Source organism: Silurus aristotelis (assembly GCF_946808225.1).
Source record: "Silurus aristotelis genome assembly, chromosome: 9".
Taxonomy (NCBI): Eukaryota; Metazoa; Chordata; class Actinopteri; order Siluriformes; family Siluridae; genus Silurus; species Silurus aristotelis.
The window spans coordinates 19,856,356-19,883,848 of NC_139582.1; the positions used below are offsets into that span (position 1 = coordinate 19,856,356).

The 27,493-nt window shown below is 37.5% G+C and overlaps 1 protein-coding gene and 1 long non-coding RNA gene across 4 annotated transcripts in view; one reads left to right on the plus strand and one right to left on the minus strand.

Moving 5' to 3' along the window:
* Window positions 1-843, minus strand: part of LOC310731142 — a 109,584-nt gene extending 108,741 nt beyond the window's left edge. For both annotated transcript variants that reach the window (XR_014535069.1, XR_014535070.1), the window contains exon 1: window positions 711-843. This is a non-coding gene — a long non-coding RNA (uncharacterized lncRNA). The remainder of the gene's footprint in view (window positions 1-710) is intronic.
* On the plus strand, window positions 733-27,493 carry prox1a (prospero homeobox 1a). 2 transcript variants are annotated; one of them, XM_083550451.1, is made up of 5 exons: window positions 733-1,153; window positions 2,830-4,612; window positions 7,695-7,803; window positions 15,471-15,665; window positions 27,203-27,493. In XM_083550451.1, exons 2-5 carry the CDS (start codon window positions 2,889-2,891, stop codon window positions 27,389-27,391), a joined length of 2,217 nt encoding a protein of 738 aa, XP_083406577.1. In that variant the 5' UTR covers window positions 733-1,153; window positions 2,830-2,888; the 3' UTR covers window positions 27,392-27,493. The 2 variants fall into 2 exon arrangements, with proteins under 2 accessions (XP_083406577.1, XP_083406578.1); XM_083550452.1 differs by having other exon boundaries at window positions 738-1,153; window positions 27,206-27,491.

Here is a 27,493-nt window from a genome sequence, read left to right on the forward strand (position 1 = left end):
ATAAGATTGTACATGTGATAAAGCATGCTCAGGTTCAATTTGCGGGAAAAAAATGCGAACATTTTTTAAAAAGTTTAAAGCTTTTTTTTGTGAATTGAATTATTTTATTCATTAAAAAAGGGTGCAAAAGGTTGATTCTGCAAACAGGTAACACAAATAAGTCGATTTTAAAAATACACGTATAAAACGATATTTTTTTTCAATGCGTATTTTTTATTTACTTAATAAATCTTTTTTTAAAAAAGGTATTCGCGGTATGTGAACTATTTCGGCTGTAAGAAAATGCTTCTAGGAAAACACTGGGCTTCAACACAGCGGTCACTAATAACCTCAATGAAGCGTCGAAATTAAACAAACAAAAACAAAAAAGTCGGAGTTTTTAAGTAATCCGACATTAACCTGAAGGGAATGGGTTATTAATATGTTTTCATAAAGTTTAAATAGAAACCTTCAGTATCATGTCAATATATTGACCCAAAACTGTTTTTTTCCATTTATTTATTTACTTGTATTAAATATAACAGCATGGAAACGAAATATTTCGGCTCTTTCAGGACCATGGACTGATTTGGAAAGTTTCCAAATGTGATCAAACCCGCATGCGTAAAAACAGAGCATTTTCAGTGAACAAGTGTTTAAAAAGGAGAAAAAAAACCCTGCATTGAGAAAAAATCAAAAAAAAAAAAAAAGTAATATACTACATCAATTACCGCCGTGTTTTCTTTTGTGCCTTTGGATGATTGGCTGGAGAAGTTCTGCGTTTTTGTAATTCCTCTAAAATCCAATGCCCGGCTCTTATTGGTGGCTGAACTCGTTGCATCACGACGATCATGACGCGAGGCGTCTTCCTGCTTCCTTTATTCGCGTCTTCAAGTGCATCTTGGTGGATGCGAGCGCGACAAAAGCCTGCGGTCCCGCTGGTGGTCGCCGAGACGGACAATTTCCAGGTAGAGAAGAGGAGCGGCGCACAAGAGCTCACTCGCTCAAACACACACACTCTCTCTCCCCTCTCTCTCTCTCTCTCTCTCTCTCTCTCTCTCTCTCTCTCTCTTTCGAAACTACACCGTTCTTCCAGGCTTGGGAAGCAGTCCTATCAATCTTCAGTTTCACTCCTCCAAAGAAGCTCGGACCTTTCAGATCTTCGTGGCGTCGTGTAAGTTCCCTCTCTTTATCTCTTTGTCGATCTCTTTCTTTTTTTTATCAAAAGCGGATGATTTCTAACTCAAATCTAACCAGTCGCTTTATTGTTACTGCAAATTAGAGCAATGAAAAGAAACACATGGCGTTTGAAAGTCCAATCCATCTATTTTGCCTTAAAAAAATTATATATATATATATATATATATATATATATATATATATATATATATATATATATATATATAATTTTGCGCAAATTTGTCCATGTGCGCTTTTTTTCTGTGCGTACGCGAAGTGCGCGTTTCGCAGGTTTTCATGCGCTCTCTTGCTGCTTCGCTTTACTTTAAACGGATAGGTTGCATGTGTGCCAACAAACATACAAACAAGCAAAAAAAAAAACCCACAAGAAAACGACCTTTGTTGTATTTATGCTGCTGTCGGCTGGTGCGTCATTACGCACGTCGTAAAAGTAGCGCGAGGAACTGAGTGCCGAGAAGCTTTGCGGGTCTCAGGTGTTCATTTGTTTTGTTCCCAGCACAGAAAGTGTTTGCTCAGAGATGATGCGTTGAAGGTGGAAACGATTTAAGCTGACCATGTAAAAACTGTGCACATGTGCTTCCTGTTTGGAGATTTACGACACTTTTGGACCCTTTTTTTTATATTTTGTTCATAAATGAAAGGTGATTTGTTTGACATCTTTCACCTACCACCACCCCTCTAACCCCCCCCCCCCCACACACACACACACACACACACACACACACACATCCTCGACACATCCTCACCACCACAAATACAAAAAAATAGGAAAGAACTTTTCAAAATACCAATGTATGAATTCTATATTTGCCTGGGGAAGTGTGTATATATATATATATATATATATATATATATATATATATATATATATATATATATATATATATATATATATATATATATATATATATACACACACACACACACACACACAACTTATAAACAGGTTCAGTTTTCTGGACTCGGTGCAATTTTAGTTTCTTTTAATACAGGATCGTAACGGGGTTTACATTGTTCTTATAAGTTTCAAAGGACTGATTAAATAATATTATGGTAAAATAGGGTTGGTTAAATAATATTATGACAGCAATATTAATACGTAGGCTATATATATATATATATATATATATATATATATATGTATGTATATGTATGTATGTAATCATTTAATGACTATATTAATATTAAACTGGAAATTAAAATGAAGAACACTGAATTTTTACTGAATTTTTAAAAAATTAATTTAATAGTTATATGCCGTGTTTGATGCCATTTGTAAAATCCAATGCAAAATATTACTTTTTTCTTTTGATATGCTTAAAGAAATTTGAATTTTTAACCTGAAAAGTAAATAGAGGTGAGATAATGTGCTTTACAGACCATTTTAACTGCCAATGGGATTATAATATGATACAACCAATTGATTTGAGTTGTTTCTATAAGAATGCTCGAGTTTACAATGTCTTTATAGTTACAAACTTGCCTTCATGTTCAAAACGCATAATATACGTAATGCTAAAAAACTAATTGTGATAATAGGGATTATTCATGTATCCCAGATTTCCAATAATGTCATGTTATACACGAAAAAACCCTTTACCCTAATAATATTTGATCTTTCTTTTCTTTCCCCCCTCACTTGTCTCTCAGAGTTCTCAAGCTGTGTCCAGCTGGCAGGCTTTTCAAATGGCGTAACAACATTTCCAGTGATGCCGGACCATGACAACGCGTCCCTTTTAATTAGACAAACTAAGAGAAGAAGAGTTGACATTGGAGTGAAAAGGACTGCAGGTACTGTGTCTGTAGATTTAGCACATATAAAAGCAAGCAATTTTAGTGCCATGAATCCCCACGGAGCTGAGCAGGATGTCAACCGCTCAGTGGTGCAGCACACAGACAGCGAGAAGTCCAACGTGCTTCACAAGTTGCTGAAGCGTGCCAGCTCTTATGAAGACACCTTGGTGTCCTTTCCTGGAGCGACCATCATCTCACAGCTGCTGAAAAACAATTTGACCAAAAACGGGGCAAACGAACCAGACTTTCAGAGCAATGGCCTCTCCAGGTCGGGGTCCGAGATCCACCAGGAGGACGCCTGCAGCACCTCGTCCCGGGGCAGTCCTCAGGAGTGTCTGTCCCCTTTCAGCAGGCCTTCCATGGCACAATTCGACATCGATCGGTTGACGGATGAGCATCTGAGAGCTAAGCGTGCCAGAGTGGAGAACATAATCCGCGGGATGAGCCACTCTCCGAATGTCACGCACCGTTTAGGTGAGGCCGAGCGTGACGGGGCGCCCCAACCCCTAAGCCCTCGAGAGAGTTACAGGGAAAACAAGCGCAAGCAGAAACTTCCCCAGCAGCAACAGAGTTTCCAGCAACTCATTTCGGCTCGCAAAGAGCAAAAGCACGAGGAGCGTCGACATCTCAAGCTTCAGCTCGAGGACATGCAGAAACAGCTCCGTCAGCTCCAAGAGAAGTTCTATCAGATCTATGATAGCACCGACTCCGAGAATGACGAAGACGGAAACCTCTCGGAGGACAGCCTGCATTCCGATGGACTGGACAATCATATCTCTGACTCGGTTACGAACCGCTCCGAAAATGAGATGTCTGACCTGGATCCGGGACATTTCTTGGACCAGGCCCAGGCCATTATTTGTGAGCAGACCGTAATGACCGATGGAGAGAAACCTAAACGGGATGGCTCTCGAAGCAAAGGTCACAAGGCAATGTCCATGCACGCAGAAGGGAAACAACTAGCCGAAACACTGAAACAGGAACTAAACACTGCAATGACCCAAGTGGTCGACACGGTGGTAAAGGTCTTTGTAAAAACTCCATATCCACTTCCTCAGGGCTTCCCGACCATCCAGACACCCCCTGACCGATTTGTGGTGAATCGCGAGAATCCGAACTTTCATGCCACGAACCAGCGTTTACAGTGTTTCAGTGACGTCATCATTCCTAATCCACTCAACTCGTTTAGCAATATGCGAGTCCCCAGCTCAAATGACCAAACCGAGGCCCTGCCTCTAGTGGTTAAAAAGAACTCCACAGACCAGCCTGGATCTCTACCCACACCCTCAAACCACCACCCCGGTCTTCACTCATCACCATTATCGTCGACCATGGCGTTTAGTCCTCCATCCTTCCGACATCCTTTTCCCCTTCATATTATGGGTTATCCTTTTCAAAGCCCCCTAGGTGCCCCAAGTGGGCCTTATCCAAGCAAAGACAGGTCTTCTCCTGAGTCTATGGACCTGTCTAGAGAAACCACTAGCCTACGGACCAAGATGTCATCCAGTCACCTCAGCCTCCATCGTCCAATCTCACCAATGCACCCAGGAAACCCTGAAGGCCTTTCGATATCTCTCATCAAATCAGAATGTGGGGACCTCCAAGACTTGTCTGATATCTCTCCATATTCAGGAAGTACAATATCCTTTCTCAATAATTGATGTCTACATAAATGTCTTTTGGGTTGTTTTTTAAATAGATTCTAAAAGGTTATTACGATTAAATATATTTATAAGATAAAACCGACGAATTGGTCTAAAAGAATTTCAAGGTATATTCAAATCCCGTGTCCCTTCACGGGGGCTTTCAAGTGTGCACTTCCAAGGGCGCAAGTGCTGAAAAGCTTCACCCTGACAAACATACCTCCTGTCTTCTCTCTCTATTCTCAAATTATCATAGAGAGACTCACAATACCCCCCCTCTTCATCACAGGCCATGCGAAGACTTTGTACATCAATGCTCAAAGCAAATCAGATTTCAAAGCCAGGAAGTAAAAAGGCCAAGTGGGAGCCTTTTGCCAAAAAGATCTTAGTGTCTCGTGTTTTTGAAAAATGACAAAAATCGTATCAGTCAGTGAATGGGCATTTTTTTGTTTTTGTTTTTTGTTTTTCTTCTTTGTTTCACGGAAAAAATTTGTAAACCCTTATTTTTACTGCGCTTTCCTCCCCTTAATTCGCATCTAGTGCTTCAGAGAATATCTGCAAATTGTTGTATTCTTTCTGATCATGAAGAGCTTGCTATAGTCGAAAGCACTTGCAGCACTAATAGCTGTTGCCTGGCAGCAGGTCCTTTCTTTTCATCTTTCTCTTTTTTTCCAGATGAGAACAGGTGTTTGCAGGTAGCTGTTTATCTTTTATCCTCCCCCCCTTTTTTTTCATTTTTTTTTTAAAGCTGCTATATATCTAACAAGCTTTGGCTATAAGAATAAACAGATGACAGAATACTCTACTTTTTAATTATCGATAAAAAAAAAAATTTTATACTCTCTTATACTTTTATACTCTTTGCCCAATTCTACATATTTATGCATATTTGTCCTTATATCTGATGCTTTTTTTTTTATCCCGGACAGAACTATTTTCTTTGTCACGCACGTCTCTCTTTTGCATCTCAAGAATAACAGCCTTGTTCGTTTTCCTTTGCGAGATTTGCATATAGAGAACAGCTCGGACATGGTGCGCTTGTAAGTAACATGGAGTGTTGAAGTCAGTTTGCATGTCGAAGTACTCGACTGGCCTGAATTCAGCCGTTGCGTGAACGACGAGCGCTAGCTCGTTTAGTCGTTTAAGTCTCGTATAGCGGATATATAGGATATACAAGGGGAAGGAAAAAAAATGTAATAAATGACCATACCTGGTCATTTTAGTTTGTATTCATTATTATAATAGGAGACATCATTATCAGCATCAGAGGTGTGATCTGGGTCCGACCTAATTCTTTTTAAAAAGGGGTTTGCTTGCTTATTTATTTACTTGTTTTATTTATTTATCTTTGCTACCTTGAGCAGTCGAGCCGTTCGCCTTGACAAACAGATGTGCACCATTAATTTATGGATTTGATCGTCCCTATGTTTTCTCCCCTTACACCTGGCAGTGGGATCGGATTTCAGAAGTCATAGTCTCGGTTTCACGAAAATGCCATGAATCCAAATCCACATTCAGACAAGACTCATGACCCGTGAGCTTGGCTGTTTTTGTAGCATCTCATTTGTCTATACGCTGCGGCCACCCTTCAACACTCCCTCACGCACATACAAACACACACTACTTCATATTCATGTTTGCATTATTTCCTGGCTGACCTTGGTTGCGGTGTGGGTTGTGTTACCCCGAGTGGGGTAATGTTTACCTGCTGTTTTGTCACTGCGCATATTTGCGTATCCTAGAAACAGCTGTAAGGACAAGAGGTTTCCTTGTAGGGATGGGAAACAGGCTTTTAAATCTCTCTGTTTTCAGATTAAAATCCTTTCTTTTTTCAGATTATGTAGGTGAAAGACATGGAAATGAAGCTCGGTGGCACTTGACCGAGCCAGGTGATTACACTGGCGTCTGGTAAACCCTGGCGATTAATTAAGCTTCTTTGTATGGTGTTTGCAGATGCATGTTATATGAAAGGAACAAGGAATAATTAAGATTAAGCCAATAAGGGGATGTTTTCTAGCACTTTTTACTCCTGATATGAGCCGTTTTGTATTCTCTCTCTCCCTTTTTTTTTTAAATGCTTTGAGAAAAGTCTTCACTTGAGGGGCCCTGGTTCTCAATAAGCCCTCAGAGTGCTTTCTCTCTTTCTCCTTCTCTCAGTCTTTCATCCCGTTTCCCAGCCGTTTGTCGTTCTGGTCTTTGTTGTCTACATTATGACAGATGGCAGAAAAGTGAAGATTGTGCTCTTTTAGTCTTTCCTATCAGCCTAATGGAGGAAACATCTCCTCCTCTTTTCCTTGTACAAGGAGAATATCGGTCAACATGGATCGCACGGCAGGACTGAGGAAGAACTCCCATGACCAAAGTCGATTTGAGTAGTTATAAAGATCTTCATGGTCTTATTAGTGGCTGTAGTGCATTCTCTGCGATTTGTGGTATTTCACACTTGTATTATAAAACAGACTGAAGGGGAAATGATGACAATATAATTTGACTTAAATTAGTGGATGCACTTCACATTCTAAGGAGGAGGAGGAGGAGGAAGAGGAGGAGGAGGCAGGCCTACTGGCTGATCAAACCTCTTAATTGACCTTGCATGGGTCCATTGATTTAGCCCCACATGCATCTTCATTTTAATAAATTATAAAGCCATTAATCTGTCAACGAAATGGCACGGCTAGACTATATCACAGATGTGGCTAAAGCTGGAAGAGCTGGCGACACATCGGCCGGGCCAAGAGCCCGTAGGGGGGCGAAGATTTGTTTGGTTGTTAGGAGTGAAATATAATTGGTAGATAGCTCTGTTTAGCAATGACTCCTCTGGGGGAGTCCTCACAATGCCTATTTGTTTGTCAACCAAATCAATCTGGATTCAGGAGGGCAAAGAAACCTTCAAATTATTCGTTTTTTTATTGATTGACCATTAAATGTTAGTACTATTTATAATTTATAAATCTTTTTCTTTAGCGTGATCTAATCAAGTACCCAAAATCCATTCCTTTCTACATAGTTTTTTGTATGTCAATATATAGTATATTTCTGTAATACATAAATGCACTTTCCTTGACCACCGATTCTGCAAATCCAAGAAGGCTTATCTCCGAACCACTTGAAGAAGGCCAAGCTGATGTTCTTCTACACACGCTATCCCAGCTCCAACATGCTGAAAATGTTCTTCTCCGATGTGAAGGTGAGTGTCTATTTCGCCACATTATCATGCACATGTCGATGAGGCCTGGACAGATGGTCGACTCTCTTCTTCCACCAACTCTAATAACTGCCTTTGATCTCCTGCAGTATGTAAATATTACAGAAGGCTATATTATAAGACCGAAGGGCCGGGTTTCATTCACTTGCTTTCAGCTATGTAATAGCTCTAATCTTTTAATGGGTCCCAGTGCACTTCTTTTTAACCCCATTGATAAACTGATAATGAAGAACGAAATGGTTCTGAAAAAAGGAAGTGGAATGGAATCCTTTGTTGTCAAATGATATGATAATTAAAAAGAAAAAATGATATCAGATAAGACACGATAAACCTTTATTCGTCCCACACTGGGGAAATTTCCATAATACAGCAGCAAAAAATCTGCAAATAGGAAACAGAGTCAAAAAAATCTAAATAAATACAACAATTATAGTAGTTACACTATCAAACAAACAAACAAATTGCACTAGGTTATTTAAATTGTTGTTATTGCACAGATGCACAGTTGTTATTGCCCAAACGTTTATTATTGTTATTGCACAGTTTAAAAATCAGTATAAATAAAATATTAATTTGAGTTTATTATTTACAAAAATTATATATAACTAAAATATTATACTATTGAAATTATATATATTACCAGTTTGCTTCTATACTTTGTATTTGGCATCATCCATTAAATTGCATTTGATCCATTAAGGTGTGCATTTATTTATTTTTCTATATTTAATGCAGTTAAATGTACTATATAAATTCTAAATGAAAATGCTGTAAATATAATACAAATTTTTAATTTGATGTGTTTCCCTATAAAAAGTAATTTGTGCCTGCATTAAAACTTAAGGTGGTTGGGATGTTTTTAAGGACTTTTAAGGTTAGACATTATTAATGAATGAATGGCGCCATGTTCACGTGTTTAATATTACGTTCGATTGTCCTCAAATAACATTCCATATTGTTAGAACATTCCATGTGGGTGAATCTTTTTTTAGAAGGACGTAGCTTTTAAAGACAATTTAATTACATTGTCTTCTTTTCCAGGTCATGCCTTTATTAATAAATTGCATGTTAAATGATTCTGAAACAACACTGTGGTGCTGGGAACAATTAGTTTCGAGTGCAAAATTAATAATGAGGAACAACCGGGGTGGCGTGTGTTTTATGGAGCTAAAAGTATGTATGCTAGGTAATTGTGCATAAATTAGTGACTCATTACGTAGAATAAAGTCACAAGAGGTGCAGGACTAATTAATTAAAAAAAAAATGTATAAAGTGTGATGGCATGCTGACAGAAATAAATGACTGGAAAAAGTCCTGTAGCTTCATTTTACAACTTCCACATGAATCATAGTTAAAGATCAAAATATATTTTACAATGACCACTGCAAAAGCTCAATACCTACGCAATGACCACTGTAAGAACACAATATCTATACAATGACCACTACAAGAGCACAATATCTATAGAATGACGACTACAAGGGCATTATATCTACACAATGACCACTGTAAGAACACAATATCTATAAAATGACCACTACAAGAGCACAATATCTACACAATGACCACTACAAGAGCACAATATCTACACAATGACCACTACAAGAGCACAATATCTATACAATGACCACTACAAGAGCACAATATCTATACAATTACCACTACAAGAGCACAATATCTATACAATGACCACTACAAGAGCACAATATCTATACAATGACCCCTGTACAAGCATAATATCGACACAATAATTACTACAAGAGCCAGATATCTACACAATGACCACTAATAGAGCACAATATTTACACAATGACCACTACAAGAGCACAATATCTACACAATGACCACTACAAGAGCACAATATCTATACAATGACCACTACAAGAGCACAATATCTATACAATTACCACTACAAGAACACAATATCTATACAATGACCACTACAAGAGCACAATATCTATAGAATGACGACTACAAGGGCATTATATCTACACAATGACCACTGTAAGAACACAATATCTATAAAATGACCCCTGTACAAGCATAATATCGACACAATGATTACTACAAGAGCCAGATATCTACACAATGACCACTAATAGAGCACAATATTTACACAATGACCACTACAAGAGCACAATATCTACACAATGACCACTACAAGAGCACAATATATACACAATGACCACTACAAAAGCACAATATCTATAAAATGACCACTACAGGTGCACAATATCTATACAATGACCACTACAAAAGCACAATATATACACAATGACCACTACAAGAGCACAATATCTATACAATGACCACTGTAAGAGTCTAATATCTACACAATGATCACTACGAGAGCCAGATATCTACACAATGACCACTAATACAGCACAAAATTTACACAATAACCACTACAAGAGCACAATATCTACACAATGATCACTACGAGAGCCAGATAGCTACACAATGACCAGTAATAGAGCACAATATTTACACAATGAACACTGTAAGAGCACAAAATCTACACAATAATCACTACAAAAGCTCGATATCTACACAATGACCGCTACAAAAGCACATTATTTACACAATGACCACTGTAAGAGCACAATATCTACACAATGACCACTGTAAGAGCAAAATATCTACACAATGACCACCACAAGAGCACATTTACATTTAGTACTAACACTAATGTAGTTCTCTTTTTTAGGTATTGCTTTTTCAAAATTGGGCAACCTGTCACCTTTGTAATAGCAAGTTTGGTTTGGTAAAATATAAAAAATAAAAAACAGTTCAACATGAATCAGGTTGAGAAACTATGGGTTACGTAATGAAGTATGAACACATTTCAGAATGGAGAAGAACCAAAATGTTAAACATGGAATACTTTTCTCTCTGACTTTCTTTGAAGCTATTCTGATACATGTAGAGTGACTCATGTCTAATAACAGTAAGTTTCTATGCGAATTTGAGACATAAATATGAATATCAATATTGCTAAACGTAATGTGTCTAAAAGGTCAAAAAATATATGTGAATATATATATATATAAAAATGCGTTATCGCAAATTTATTTCAACTGCAATACATTCATTAACAAGCAATAAATGCAGTGCGCATTGTTGTTTGACCGTTTTTCTTAAAAATATAAATAAATAAATATAAAAAAACGTTTTAATTCTTCAACACAAATTCATTCATGAATTAAAATGTATTTTTAATCACTAAAAGTTTTTTACTGATGTGCGTCTCAAATCAGGCGCCAAAATCCGCTATGATGCACACATGCGGCAATTAAAACCGTCCGGGTGGAAACACGTTCCGTTTGGTGTCCTGCTGATTTACATAATTTAAAACACCATAATTACTTTGAAACATTTACAAGAATATTTAGTCTTTATGCTCTTTGTTGGGTTTGGTTTCACCAATAATAAACATACATTTGCATAAAGCATCAATATTTGTCCATGCCCATGTTGATTAGAGTATTAAAAACTTGTATTAATTTAAGGTACATTTTGAACAAATAATAATGATTAAAAACGATTAATTTGTAATTAATATAAATTGTATATATATATATATATATATATATATATATATATATATATATATATATATATATATATATATATAATATATATATATATATATATATATATATATATATATATAATTATATATATATATATATATATATATATATATATATATATATATATATATATATATATATATATATATATATATATATATAAAAATAAATTTACTGTTTAATTCTTCCCAAAGGTATTCAATGGGGTCGAGGTCAGAGCTCAAATCTTCCATAAACTTTATTATTTTATATGCCTCAGAAGACGTGAGAGCTCCTCTGGAAACCGAACTGGTGGCCACAAAAAAAAAAAATCCGTTTTCATTTCTGTCTTTTTTGAGTTGGTGTCCAGGTAGTTGGTGCCTTAATAGCATGATTTATATAATATCCTGAGATGTTAAAATGTCAGTTCTATTGGAAATATTTGAAGGGGTAGAGACTGTTTAAACAAAGCCTGTAGAAGACATCAGGATTTCTTCGATCAGAAAGATAAAAATAGTCTGTCTAGTATAAATAGAGCATATAGGAAGAAAACTTGACAGAACTGCAAGCATACCAGTGAAAACCTTTGTATCGAGACAAACCTATATTATATTGAATTATATCTCTCAGCATATATTCATTTTCCTTTTTTTTATTTCATGTCGGAAATATCTATAGCTTAATGTAATTCTTTTTAGTTAGTTAGTTATCTTTAAATCCCTGCTTACATTCCTCATTTTCGTCCCGTGTCTGTTTGTTCAAGGCCGACGACATGAATTGAGGGCTGAATGTGCCGAGTTTCAAATTCCGGCGCATTCAAATTTGGCTGCGCTGCATTTTACACCTTGAATGCCTTTTTTTTCTGTATTTCTCTTTATGTAATCCCCTTTTGAAACATCAACTAACTCCTTTTTGAGACCATTGCATCTGACAAAGAAAAGAGAGAAAAAAGTACTTTTGTTTAATCATTTGTATTGTAATACAAGGGTGTGTGTATGTGTAAGGAGGAAAAATGGGAGCCCTGAGTTCAGCAGGTCAGAATCTGAATGGGTTTTATGTGTAGAAAAATAACAACTTTTACACACAGTCAGGATGCAGAAATTAGATCGAAATAGTGCACTGAAATAGTGCTAATGTAGTTAATGCAATTAATGATATATCGAAAAGTATTAATATATCTTATATATTGCATGTGTCCACCATTACCATTTACATTAGAGATGGTAAGATTTCCTGATTTGGCATAAAAGTTAACAATGCATCGATTTAAAAAAGTGTGCATCGGATACAAGTTGGCATTTGATGTATTTATATATAATTATTAGTAGATGTGCTATAAGGCTCCCTGGTGGTCTAGTGGTTAGGATGCATCGCTCTCACCGCTGCGGCCCAAGTTCGATCCACGATCAGGGAACCAACCCCAGCCATTAGGGTTGCACAAGCCTTAGTGCCGGTCCCAAGCCCGGATAAATGGGGAGGGTTGCGTTAGGAAAAACATGTGCTAAATCAAACATGCGAATGGGCTGCTGTGGCAACCCCTAATGGGAGAAGCCGAAAGAAAGTTTCAGTAGATGTGCTATACTTTTATTGTTTAGAAAGTGATCATAATCTGTGACAAATATTTTCTATGTAGATTGATTTCTTCTCGCTAAACTGTTTCTCGAGGACGTTCTCGTATCGCAACACTACGGAGACCGAGGCGTGTCCTGAGAGTCGCATAGAATATAGATTAACATGGCAGAGGTAGAGCTGCATCTTACTGGTAACAGAACAGAAAAAAGAAAGCCTGATTTTTTTTTTATTTAAGCAATTTGCATGACAGAGTCCTGTTTGTGAAAGGGCCACGCATTAGAAGGCATTTAAACTAAACTGATGATTTGCTGTTTGTCTGAACTGAAGAAAAAAAGCGAACTATCTGTACCATATAGCTTCATATGTTTTCCATTGCATCGTATCAAGAACAAATGGTTGTACAATTTGTATTTTGGAATGGAAATGTTTCAAAATCATAGCAATGTAAAATAGTAGATTTTCTTTCTGCTAGGAGTATATAAAGCATGTAAATGAGTAACAGGACGGAGTAGACTTTTCGAGGCAGAGGTATCTCGGAGTTCAACTCGTTAATTAATAGTCCGAGAAGAGTGCGCAAGTGAACATTTACGGAGAGAGGTTTAACAATTATAGAATATATGATATGTTTAGCTCTTTTAGGTTTTCTGGATATTTAATTGAAAAAGCTGAGCTGTATTTATAGTCTGAAGCAGAGATGGGAAGTAATGAAGTGCAAATACTTCGTTACTGTACTTAAGCGGATTTTTCTGGTGTCAATCTTTTACTTCACTATTTATTTTACAGACAACTTTTTACTTTTTACTCATTAAATTTTTTACATAAATATCTGTCATTTCTACTTCTTACATTTTCACACCAAACTCGTTACTTTAGTTTTAATCTATTTGGTGATAATGATATTATCTTTGCATTGGGCACCTTTTTAAGCCCATCAACCTATTTCCTGTCATTACGCGGATTTTCAATCACTGGTGTATCATTTCCTGGCTATCGCAGGAAATGGCTATCACAAGCTAACAGTGAGCAGGGCAGAAGGCAGCAAGAAGTATGGAGCTAACGTGGATGAGACAGAGGGAGTCAGTGATGTAAAGATGACTGAGAAAAGAGAAATTTTTTATCACCTGATCATCATCATCTTTTCTTTACTTGTGTTCTATATGGTGGCTGTTCAGCCTGGATACATTCATTACATAACAAAATATGAAATTCTTTTGTATTAATATAATACATATTTTTACTTAAGTGCATGTCAGAGCTCATACATGTTTACTTCAACTTTGAGTAAAAAGTATAGTCGGTACTTTAACTTTTACCAGAGTCTTTTAAAACATGACTATCTGTACTTCTACTTGAGTGAAGGATGTGTGTACTTTTGCCATCTCTGATCTGAAGTACTAGTTGTTTGGAAAAACTCAGGAGTAGCCGTTCACACAGCAATCGCCTCATTTCACAATGGCTCGGCTTTAATTCAATCCATTTCTATTTCAGTGGTGTATTTCATTAGTAAAATCTGTTTAGTCGATTACTGCCATGATCTTGTCTGTTGAAGTAAATCCAATTTTTACAAACATATATACGACAACAAGCTTCAACATTTATAAATAACATCAAGCTCACATTATAAAGCCAAATGTTTCTGGACACCCAAACATCACACCAATTTAAGTTTATTGACCATCGCGTTCCAGGTTTTTACACTATACCAGGAGGACTTTCCAATAGATTTTAGGGGTGTGGCTATGTAAATTTAGAAAAACAGTAGAGAGGTCAGGTGCTGATGTCAGGAGCGGTGTAAACTAATGCACAGTTGTAGACTGTGCACAAATATAATTTAATCCACTTAAAGTGTTTGTATTTGTGCTGGGAATTCTGCCTCTAAACACCCTGATCATTCTACCAATGAGGGAAGACATGTGCTTACATGTCATCCTCTGGGACACGGGTTGAATCTCATTTGAATTAATGCGTACTATAAGTATTAATACTTAAGTATTATGATCAAATGCACTATATAGCAAAAAGTATTGGGACACATACATATGTGGTTTTTCCTCCTAAACTGTTACCACAAAGTTGGAGGCACACAATTGTATTGGATGCTGTTGGATATGGTAGCATTATATTTTCCCTTTATCTGAAATAGGAGACCCAAATCTGTTTTAGCATGACAATGCCCCTGTGTACAGAGTGTGATCTCTTGCTCTAGAGCTCTGACCTCATCCCTGTTGAACACCTTGGGTATGAAATGAAACTCTGTCTGTACCCCAGGGTTCCTCATCTCACTTTACATCAGTCCCTGATTTTACTAATACCCTTGAGCACAGATCTCAGCACAACTACAATCCAAAATGTACTGGAACATCTTTCCAGATGTTTAGAGGTTATTATAACAGCAAATGGGGACTAAATGTGCATAATTCGCATTTGAATGGACACATTTTTGTCCGTATACTCTAGTCCTGCAATAAATTGAAAAACTCTTCTCTCCCTGTTTTCTCTGCAAAGTTTAACCGCTGCATCACGTCCCAGCTGATCAAATGGTTTAGCAACTTCCGTGAATTCTACTACATCCAGATGGAGAAGTTTGCTCGGCAGGCCATAAATGACGGCGTGACGGGCACGGAGGAACTAACGGTCAGCCGAGACTGCGAGCTCTACCGTGCTCTCAACATGCACTACAACAAGGCCAATGACTTTGAGGTAAGCTCTGTCCATTACAGTGCAGGTGCACATGCGCTTTTTTTAAAGTCTAGATACGTTTAGTGGGACATCTGACAATATTTCAATATCTCGTAATGTTCTAAAAATAAAAACAGTAAAAATATCGCAGAGGAAATGACATGATTGAACAGTAAGAATGATATTTAAGGATCACAAATTAATTACTTAAAGATAAGACACCACATATCAGCATACGTAGGCCATCTAACTCGTAATTATAGATTATATCCATAATAAATAATGCTAAATAAACAACTTTGACATTTACTGTATGTTTTAAAGCCGGTGCAAATATTGTTTGCACCGCAAAAACTGATGGTCATTTAGATACACAGCTCATTGAGCCTATTAAATATGTTATGATCTGTAGTTGATAATGCATCAAGTTTGCAACCAGGGACTAATTCCCTGTCGCCTATCCCCTCAAAATTCACTGTTTATCATGATCATTATGTGAAGGTATAATGTAATATTTTATTACTTTATTAGAGTGTTTTGTAGCCTACCATCTAATGATGTGACTTTAACTGTGAGTATGCACAAAACCCAGTTGTTAAATTGGGACAGGCCTTGCGCACTTGCCTTGGACTTGTCCCAAGACAAGGTCATTTATGGTCCAAAGTGGCTTTCAGTATAAAACACAGCATTTCGGATACAATGTACCCCGTGTTGGGCTGCTCCACCCTGGTCAGTGTAGTGTATGTCATTTAGGACCACGAAAATAGCAACCAAACGAAAACAGATGTCGAATGATCGACTTATGCCTTCAGTCAAGTACATGAAAATAGGACATGTACTCAGAATACAGTTCAACTACTTTACTTGCTAAGCCTGAACCACATCAGTATTTTGTGGACTTTTATATGCAGAAGCATTTCAAAGCTGTGTTTTCCACATACATTACCTATAAGGATAATAATTAATAAAGCGTGTTCAAAACTTCTTCATTGATTTCTTTGCTTGATGCAGGCCAATGATTTGACCCCTTTCTCAAACATTGTAAAATCTTTTCCACGATCACAGGACGCGTCTCCGACATGGTTTTCCAAGAAATGAGAAGCCTATCATTAAACAGGGTTAAATAACTTGTTGGCAGCTAAACATATTAATCATTGCAGTAATTATCCAATCAATGGATAATTTACTGGTTTTAAATCCAAAATTGTTTATGTTGATCTGTTTATGACTGATTCCTTAGTATAACATTTAGTACACCTTCAGCTCAGGCTATAAGAGTTTGGATATTTAGCTTAGCCGCCTGAGAGCACAGCATTATTCAATATCGTGCGATTATAGTTAATAGAAAGATTACAGCAGTCAAGATGATAGATAGATAGATAGATAGATAGATAGATAGATAGATAGATAGATAGATAGATAGATAGATAGATAGATAGATAGATAGATAGATAGATAGATAGATCAGATAGATTATACACACACATTATATTTATACATATAAACACATGCGTGCAGAGAAAGAAAGAGAGAGAGAGATTGTATTTAGGCTGAGTTTGGCCTGGCTTTCACAACCAAATATTTAACTCTATTTAAGTCTGATAAGAACATACTGACCCTCATCCCACGCATCCCTCCCATTTCCCTCTGAGCAGGTCAAAGTCACATTCTGTTAGGAATATTCTTGCAAACAGGAACATATGCAGGGGAGGCACTCCTTATTTGCATACATGGATGTAGAATTTGCATGGCTCGAGAAGAAAACGCATGCTCCCGTGAATAAGACTGTTGTTGCGAGAGGAGCCGAAGTGAGGGAGAAAATGATTTGCATAGTAAGAGCAGGCTGAGCAGGTGTGCAAGCAGGTCTGTATCATAGACCACTGATTTGCTTTCCTTTTTTTTTCTTTCACCCAGGGAAATTTTTTTAATCTTTAATGCAAATCGAATATAGAAAGATGGACTTGGCTGACATGCGAGCATTGTGTTCATATCCTTGCAGCTTAGATCTTAGACACGCACATCATGCGTGGTGTAAAAAGAAATGTTACACAAGTCAACACTTGCAAAGTTCTGCTTTGCTAATTATTCCTATATATTTGATGTTGTGTTCAGGTCTGAACTTTATTTAATCTGTCAGTCTGATAGTAATGTACTGTGGTTGGTTGCTGTTTTTTTTTTCTTTTTCCATTGCACCTGTTCCTTGTATCTTTCATCCACTTGTAATCATTTCTCACCCTTTTTATTCTCTTCCTTTGTTCCTACAATGCAATCCTCAAAAAGAAATGAGGAGAAACAAGCTTTCAATACTGTGTGGGTCCCCTGTGTGCAACCAAAACAGCTCTGAGGTCTGGACTCCACAAGACCTCTGAAGGTGTGCTGTGGTATCTGGCACCAAGACGTTAGCAGTAGATCCTTTAAGTCCTGTAAGTTAGGTGGAGCCTTCAGGGTTCGAATTTGTTTGTCCAGCGCATTCCAGAGACGCTCGATTGGACCGAGATCTGGGGAATTTAAAGGCCGAGTCGACACCTTGAACTCTTGGTCATGTTCCTCAAACCGTTTCTCGCAACTTAGAGGACTTAAAGGATCTGCTGCTAACATTTTGCTGCCAGATACCACAGGACACCTTCAGAGGTCTTGTGGAGCCCAAGCTTTGATGAGCCAGAGTGGTTTTGGAAATGGTATAAAGTCTCAAAGGAAGGTAAAGCTAATGAAAAAATAGTTAAGCAAGGTATTGTAATGTTAAAGGACCTTTTCTTTTATAATGCAGTACACTTTTCGGTCACAATAAACCGAGATATCACACCTGAATTTTGTTAGTCACTCAAACTTGCATAAATGCCCCAGATCTATCAGATTGTAAGCACTTTAAATTGAAGTTGTTTTCTTTAGTTTCCTGCAAAAATTAATTGATATTTGGAGTTATCTCGGATTCCTTGACTAGATTATCCTGAATAGAGAGATCCCTAGATCCTGTTGAAAAAGATAAGCAGCCCCAGAGCATGATACTGCCACCACCATGCTTCATTGTAAGCATGGTGTTCTTTGGATGACAAGCGGTTTTGTATGGTCAAAAGGGTCTTCTTGCTACCATATCACAATACGTTATTTTTTTCACATAACTTTACTTGAATGTTTAACCTTATTCATAGAATTTATACCCAAAATGTACTTATCTTTATCTTCGTTACCAAGCTCCTGTCTAATTTTGTGAAAGGCATAAACCATTTTTGATGGTTTAAATGTTTCCCGGTGTTTAATCAATGTGAAAAGGAATGGAAGAAGGTTGAAAACACTAGTACTCTCCCTAGGAGTTCTATATCCAGTCAAAGTCAGTAACCCGAGATAAAAAGGCCTTGAGATGTCAAACATGAACATACATAGATGTCCTTAACATAAAACTTGCTCCAGAGTGTATACGACCTCACCTTGAGTGAAGGGTCACTTTTCAGCAAACGACCAACGAACTGTAGAACTAGATTTGGCCTCAAGACAATAATGTCCTTATATGGGTTAGACAAAGCCCAGATTGAACCCATAGAACATAATATAGGAACCTGAAATTGCTCAGAATCCAAAATGATAAAGCGGGATAGTATCTAGCAGGAAAAATATAGGAGAATTTTTAATTCCACATTACCGAATTCCTGTACAATTCAGCTTTGTTACTCCAAAAGCTATTTTCAGGCCAGACAGCTGAGGTCTTTCACACTTGCTGTATCACATCATGAGCACTATTTAAAAGCTCCAGAGCAAGACCAGAGCAGTTCAAAGGGTGCCAGTAAAATAAGAGGACATTTTCATGACAGGTCTTGGGAAGGTCCAGTTTTTCCTTCTAGAAAATAGTTAACAGCTCTTCATTCAATGCCAGTTGAGTGTACACAAATTCTCCCACAAATTCCCTTCTCCTTTCCTAAACTGCTCGGTTCCCCTCCCCCCAAACGCTCAGCTTATAATAATAAAAAATAATGCAAATGCACACAAGTGTCACATTACAGTAGATAAATATTTCTCGGTAATTCCTTATTTTAAAACACCTGTACACTATTTCAGAGCACATAAATGTATGAGTCTTTGATCAGTCCTATCGTAAAACAACGAAATTATAAATTATTCCACATCAGCAACACCTCCCCCTCCTCCTCATGATCCTCTTTTGTTTCTCTCTTCATGCCACCAGCTTTTCTTGTCCTCTTGCCTGTCACCTGTTGCATTGGCCTTAATTATTAATCATTCATTTTTGTAAAAGATGAAAAGTTATTTCTATATGAATATTAATATGAATATATATATATATATATATATATATATATATATATATATATATATATATATATATATATATATATATATATATATTCTGGAACAGGCAAGAAAGGATAAGCAAAAAGAGCTACGGGTGTATCTGCCACATGGGTTATGGTCATGTTTATAGACTAGGGATTTGCATTTCTGAGTGAGGCCAATGCGAGTTGGCTCTCGATGCATAGCCAATGATACGATACATGAAAGATACATATGAAGCAGCTACCGGTGTGATGCAATACGAATCACCCAAGCACGATGCAGTGCGATCTGATTTCGATTTGGTTCAACACAATGCCATTCAATGCAATACAATGCAATGGAAAAAATATGATGCTGTGCAAGTCAATATGGTACAGATAGTTTGCTTTTATTTCTTTGGTTCAGACAGACAGCAAATCATCTATTTACTTTCTGACAAACAGGCCCTTGAGGTGCAAAAAGAAAAAAATATATACCCGGCGTTCTTTTTCTGTTTTGTCTCCAGGAAGATGCTGCTCTACCTCTGCCATGTTAATCATTTAAGAGAAATACTGCATTTGACATAAAACCAGACTAATTTGTTTATATTTGGGTATTTGTTTCAGTGTCAGTACTCAAAGTTAATGTGCTGGAAGAAGAAAAAATTAGCAAGCGTAAGGATCTGAATGACTTTGGGCCAAACTGTGATGTCTAGATAACTTGGTAATAGTATGTCCAGAACAGTATATCTTGGGGTGAGTTCCCGGAATGCAGCTGTTAAAACCTACCTTCTGCTCAAGAACTTGCTGGATGTGATAGAAGGAATCAGAAAACATAGTGTGTTGTTTAGCAAAACTGCATAGTCTCAGTGGAGTCAGAAAGCCCCAAATCCTAAACACCCAAAGCTCCTAAAAAGGGTGTACAAGCATCAGAACTGGACCATGGACCAATGAAAGTAGGTTCTCTATGAGAAGAAAGCAATCAGTTAAGGTAGTGTGATGGTCAGCACCATGTTCTTCTTAGAAACCCTTGGGTCCTGGAATTCCTGTGGATGTTACTTTAATGTTACATACCTAAACAACTTGTATCCCTTCATGGTAAGAGTGTTACCTAATGGCAGTGTCAGCAGGATGAAGCTCAGTGCAACTGCAAAAATATTGTTCAGGAAAACTTTTATGAACATGACAGAGTTCAAGGTGTTGACTCTGCCTCCAAATTCCCCAGATCTTAATTTGATTGAGCATCTCTGGAATGTGCTAGACAAACACGTCTGATCCATGGAGGCCCGCTTCGCAATTTACATTACTCAAAAGATCTACTGCTAACGTCTTGGTGCCAGATACCACAACACACCTTTCAAGGTCTTATGGAGTCCAGGTCGGGACAGGTCAGCTGATTTTTTAACACAAGAAGGACCTAAACAATATTAAACAGGCTGGTTTAATAGTTATGTTTGGTTTAAGAAGAGTCATCATAATAAGATCATGTGTTACATTGCAGGTCATTTACCAGAATTATGTCGGATCAATTTAAATATTGTCATGTAGCTCAGTTATTCCCATATTTTACTGTGAAGGAAGATTATTGAAATGAAAATTGTTGTGTGATTTATAATCAAAGCACATTTATAATTTGCTGCATTTGGGGTTTTGCAGACCCTATTAATGTCTGTTCCGACATAAATCTGACTAATGCTCACACTAAGTCCTTACTTCACTTCAGTTCCGAGTTTAGCATCTCTTTCTGCAGATAAAATAGATTCAAATTTCTTTTCTTTTTCCTGTTTCCTGGTTCAGTGTTATCATAACTCGATACCTGTTGCCTTCATTCCCATTGCCGGTTCCTATTTTTCTCTCTTAGGGGTCAAGATTTGTGGAAGCTGCGTAGTTCCAATATTTTTCATATTTTTGTCGTGTTTCATAAAAATGCACCGTGGTGATACACAATTGTTTGCTGAGGTCTTGGCTTTTATTTGCCTATTGTCTCAGGTTAAAAAAGGCACTGGATCTCAATACAGCCAAAGGTGGACTCTATTTAAATGTAGCATTAGCTTAGGTGTATGTTACACCTGGTCAGATTATGCTGAAATATAATGGCTTCACTCCAGACAAGATTATCTTTCAATATAAAGCTGAAAGATATATTTCTTTATAACAGTTTAGGTCAACCCGAACACTCTCTGAGGTGTGTGTAAAAACAATCCAGTCAGTATATGACTGAAAGAGAAAGCAGGGTCATCTTCTTTAATAATTAACCCCAGGCAGTCAGCCATTGGGGGAAAAACATTGAATAAATCCAGGGAACCTGGGGACATGAGAGAGAAAGAAGAAAGGTAAAAAAAAAAAAAAAAAAGACGGTAATGCAAATACTAGTCAAGGAGACCTCCTAATCTATAACCTTTACTGGTTCAGTGTACCTGATCTGGTCCTTATCTGGACCTCAGAATAAAACACACCATCTACATTACTCCTCTCTTTCCCTTGATCATGCAGACATTGGTTCGTCTGACAGTTATTGGGAGTTAAGTCACTCATCAATCAATATTTACCAAGTAAACAAAGGGACCTGGGAAGGCAGCGTTTGTTTAGAGAGGCCAAGCACACTTGCAAGGTGAATAAATACATGGTTGAAGTGCTGGGGCTGTACTCCTCCCCCAGCTTCTCATCTTGCATTTCTCAGCGGAGAGGTGACAGAATACGCTGCTTTTCATACACTGGCCTCTGTGTACTCTGATCAGAGGCAGCTGCAAAGCCCAGATCTGTGCACCGAGTAAAAAGTGATTGGGACAGAAGACGGTGACTGTAGTTTCTGATGTAAACAACCACATTTCAAGCTAACAGCATGAAAAACACGCAGATTGAACAGTGGGTCAGGCAGCATGACTTATACACGGGGTACAATGTGGCCCTGTTAAAGACAATTAGCTCCGATTCCCCGAGACCTTCGCAGCGACCTGCTTAACCTGCCCCTGACGTACTTTTTTTGCTTTTTCAAATTTCATGAGGGAGTATGAAATACGGACGTGAAATTGCCTGGCGCACAATTTAACAGTACAGCCCAGAGGTCACATGGGCCTTTTTTTCCACACAATAGCCATAACAAAAGCACAACAGCTGATCTGTGAGAGGCGAGGAGGTGACAAAACAGTTAAAGAATGCTGCTGGCTAGAGGCTAGCGATCAGCAGATGCAGACAAAGGGTTTTGTGACAAGAATAACACGCTCTCCCTCCCCTTTCTCATACTGTCTTTCTTTCTTTCTTTTCTTTTTTTTCTTTTTCCCTTCTTCCAAGCCAGGCAGTCAAGAAAGGAAAACAATACTCTTTTTCGCCTTGGCATTGACTTCTGCTTCATAGGCAGCATTCGACTGCCATTTTATATATACTGTACATACACTTTACATTTTCTATACGCACTCACTCACATGATACTTAAGTGAATTTCTTTCTTTCACGTATATTTCAGCTTGTTTGGAATTCTGGGGCAAAGTGCAGGGTCAGACGTGACACAGTGCCCGTGGAGAAGATAGCGGTGCTGGGGTTTGAACCCTTGACCTTCTGATGCAATGTTTTAAGCAGTAGGCAAGGGGTCAAAACTTGAAACTTTAGAGAAATTTAATACCTTATAATAAAATCCAAATAAATCCATCACTTTCTTAATTTTCAAAACCTTTCACTTATCGTTTTTGAGATGTCTAAATCGTATAATATTTTATATCTGATGCTATGGTCATTTCCACATGACAATATGTATATAATTTTGTAAATTTTTTTAACTCTGCCATTTATAATTTGAACTTTAATGAGAAATAATTAAGGAGCAAATGGTTCAATCTGAACAATACAGGAGGAGTGATACAGGGGGTAGTGTTAATACCTCACAGCTTCAAAATCCACGTTGAAGTCCTAGTCCTAGACCTAGTTTTATATTGAAGTGTTGTGTATTTTTTGGGGATTTTTTTGTGACTGTTTGCAAAGGCAGTGACCAGTCACAGTTGTACAAATTGGGTTGGTTAAAATGAATAGGTTTACCATAAATAGGGACATAGTCGGTATAGGTGTGTGTGTGTGTGTGTGTGTGTGTGTGTGTGTGTGTGTGTGTGTGTGTGTGTGTGTGTGTGTGTGTGTGTGTGTTGTGTTTGTGTTTGTGTGTGGGGGGGGGGTTATAATGAGTGGCTTTATCTTTCTACCAAACAAGTAAACAGACACAGAGTTTGTTATAAAAAAAGAAAGGACACCTTTTTGTTCTGAAAAAGAGACACAGCTGAATAAAACGTGAGTCTAAAATATGTTCAGTGTGAATTTTCATGGAGAAATGGAGCAAAAGGAATAGCGAGCGTGCAACAAAATCTAAAGTACTGGGACACCGGACTTTTCCAGCCGTATATGGTTTTACCCCAAACTGTTACCACAAAGTTGGAGACACACTATTTTATGCATTAAATTTGTCCTTCACTTAAACTAGAAGACCCAAACCTGTTCTATCATGACAATTATGGCACTAGTGTATAAGCCAGCTCAATGAAGATATCATAATCTAGTGGAACATCTTCCCAGAAGAATAGAGGTTATTGTTATATACTCTATGACTGAGACATTTGTTATAGATAAATATTTCACTTGTATAGTCCAAAAATATGTGCTTTATGTAGTTATCATGACACATTTACACACGAATACTGATTTCAATGTGATTAAATTTCTCTCTCTAAATTCCTCTCATTAGAACTTGAGTATTCTTATAAAACTTTTTTTTCATAAAAATTGAGAGAGACCCTTATTTTAGAATGACGGGCATATCCTCATTTTGTGTGTGTGTGTGTGTGTGTGTGTGTGTGTGTGTGTGTGTGTGTGTGTGTGTGTGTACATTTAGATAGTACACCTGCTTTGAGCAACTTCGTGTCGTATTATTTGCATTTTAAGTCTGTATTCTTGCTGTAGCTGGTTGATTTGCATTTACAACATTTCACATTGGTCTGAGAATTCTGTTGAAAATATTTTGAAGTGTAGTCGTTCTATTTTCATGTAATTATTGCACTTAAGTCACCGGGTAAGCAGACGCCTCAGCATAAGATTCAGCCTCGTTTATGAAGGGAAGCATGTTTAAAGACCGGTGTGATCCCCCCACTCCACTCCACCCCATCCCAGCCCTACCCACCCCACAGCCGGATGAAAGCTGAGGATGGAGCTGTTCTCTGCCCCATCCCCATTTTATGTGACATTCATTTATCAGCCAAGAGTGTTTGGCAAGCCTTTTGCCTACAAGAGCTGTCCCAGTGACCACTAACCTTGGTATGTCCTGACACTCATGATGAGTGTCTGCAGAACACAGTAGGCAAGCTGGCTGCTATGTCAAGTCTTTATTGTGTACTGCCAAGCATGGGGACAGTCAGTATAATCAAACAAAGGACCCTGAAGACTGTATACCTCATCAATAGGAAGGAGATAAACCTCTCTCTCTCTCTCTCTCTCTCTCTCTCTCTCTCTCTCTCTCTCTCTCTCTCTCTCTCTCGCTCTCCATCTATCCAAAATTTTATCCCCAAATACTCATGCCATTGACATTTCTTTTGTACAGAACTGTGCAAAATGTAAGCTAGAGTATAAATACATGCATAAAAAGAGTAATACAATTAGAACCACTGAAACAAACAAGTGACCGAGTTGGACCCTGAGCACTTTTTTTCACAATGTTAGATTACCTATGTACAGCAATGCTTCAGTTTAGCTCTGCGTAATCAGAAGTCAGGCAGTGATAGTGGTAAAACTAACCCCTTAATTCGGGGTCTTCTATACCTCATGATTGTATCGAAAACATTTTATGCAAAACGAGGGTCAGAATGGTTATGCTTTATTCCTATATCTGGTGAGGGTGCAGGGTGGGACAAATACTCAACTGCTTGATTTTATTTCTACAGCACAGAATCAGAATACAGCGTCATCACTATTTACAGATAAATGTGTATAAAAAAAGTTTTTTTTGTCAGAGACTCTACACATATTCATAGAGTTGCCAGAATTCTGATCATATGGAAGAGAATTTCCTGCAAATTCTCAACAAGAATGAAATCATTTTACAGTCCTTGAAAAATCAGGGATAAATAAATGTAATATTGCATATTGTAACAATGATCTATACTTGAAACTTTTCTGTTCGTTTGTGTTATACTATTTATGACTATAGCAAATTATGGATACTATGGTTTAATCAGAATACATAGTGAACAAAAGGGGAAAATGTACAAAATGTTTGTTTTTAAATCTGGATTGTAAGATATGGTGAATAGTAGGATGTCCCCAAGTAGCATCTGGAAATATGTAATAAACTCTGTAGTGAAAGTTTTACTGGGACTTTCTAAAATGTATATCGTTTTTTGATTAACCAGCTGTGGAACAGACAAACCCTGAACAGAATTAAAGCCGAAAACCATTTTACATTCATTTCAAACGATTGCTATTTAAACAAGCAAAGAAAATAAAAGAAGTGCTTACAAAAAATGTAAAAAGAGTCTATGCGAGCTATGTGTGATTCCTTGAGATCGGACTGGATAGTTAACTAGATATTTCATATAATGGCCATAAGAACAGAATAATGTGGCTACTGAGGATGAATCAATGAATACATAAATGAATCAATCAATGAATTAAAAAATGACAAAGGCAAAGTAGAGTACTATTTCCTGTGTGGAGAAGATATTAGCTTCAACACAGACCACCTGAAGCAGCACACGTCTCCGTTGTGTAGTAAAGGCACATCAGAGCAGGACTAGGACTTCAGCCAGTTCATAGGCTTTGGTTATAACGTGTCACCCACTGCTCTATGCTCTCCCTAGACAGATGAGCACCTTGTGTCTTTGCACCAAGACAAATGAATAACTGAAAAGATGAATAAATAGCTGGCGTGTGGTTCAAATCGTACCATAAAGCACATGCGGCAAGCATTAAGGAAGCTTCTGCAGATTGATTTTAATGGAACACCGTGAGAGCAATTGTCTTTATATCACATGAATTGAGAAAAAGTGATTGAGAAAGCAATGTTAAAGTAATCCAGAAAGTTTGGTTCTACACATTACGTAACAATCTGTGGTGAAATGAACTCCACACGTGTTCTGTTATATACTGGGTTAGGGTTAGATTGTATACAGATTACAATCCATCTTATGTGCTGAACAACGATCGAGCCTTTTGCCTTATTGGAATATTATTCAACGTTGTGTTGCTTTGTTTTGGTTACTTGGGACACAGGATTTAAGCGTAATCTATTTATTAATGCCGTTGTCTCCTTGCCTCTGTTTGTATCAGCAGGTTCCGGAGCGATTTCTGGAAGTGGCACAGATCACGTTACGGGAGTTTTTCAATGCTATTGTGGCAGGCAAAGATGTTGATCCTTCCTGGAAGAAGGCCATATACAAGGTCATCTGCAAGCTGGACAGTGATGTCCCAGAGATATTTAAATCTCCAAACTGTCTGCAGGAGCTTCTGCATGAGTAATTACTGGTATTGCCTTGTCCTCAACAACATCAACACCACCACCAGTCCCCTTCCCAAATTCTGTATGAAAAAGTAAAGTAGCATTTAATTTTTTTTATTATT

Coding starts and splice junctions, on each gene's coding strand:
- prox1a (XM_083550451.1), top strand. CDS start 2,889: ATGCCGGACCATGACAACGCGTCCCTTTTAATTAGACAAACTAAGAGA. Junction 4,613..7,694: donor TCTCCATATTCAGGAAGTAC/AATATCCTTTCT, acceptor ACCGATTCTGCA/AATCCAAGAAGGCTTATCTC. Junction 7,804..15,470: donor TGTTCTTCTCCGATGTGAAG/GTGAGTGTCTAT, acceptor TTCTCTGCAAAG/TTTAACCGCTGCATCACGTC.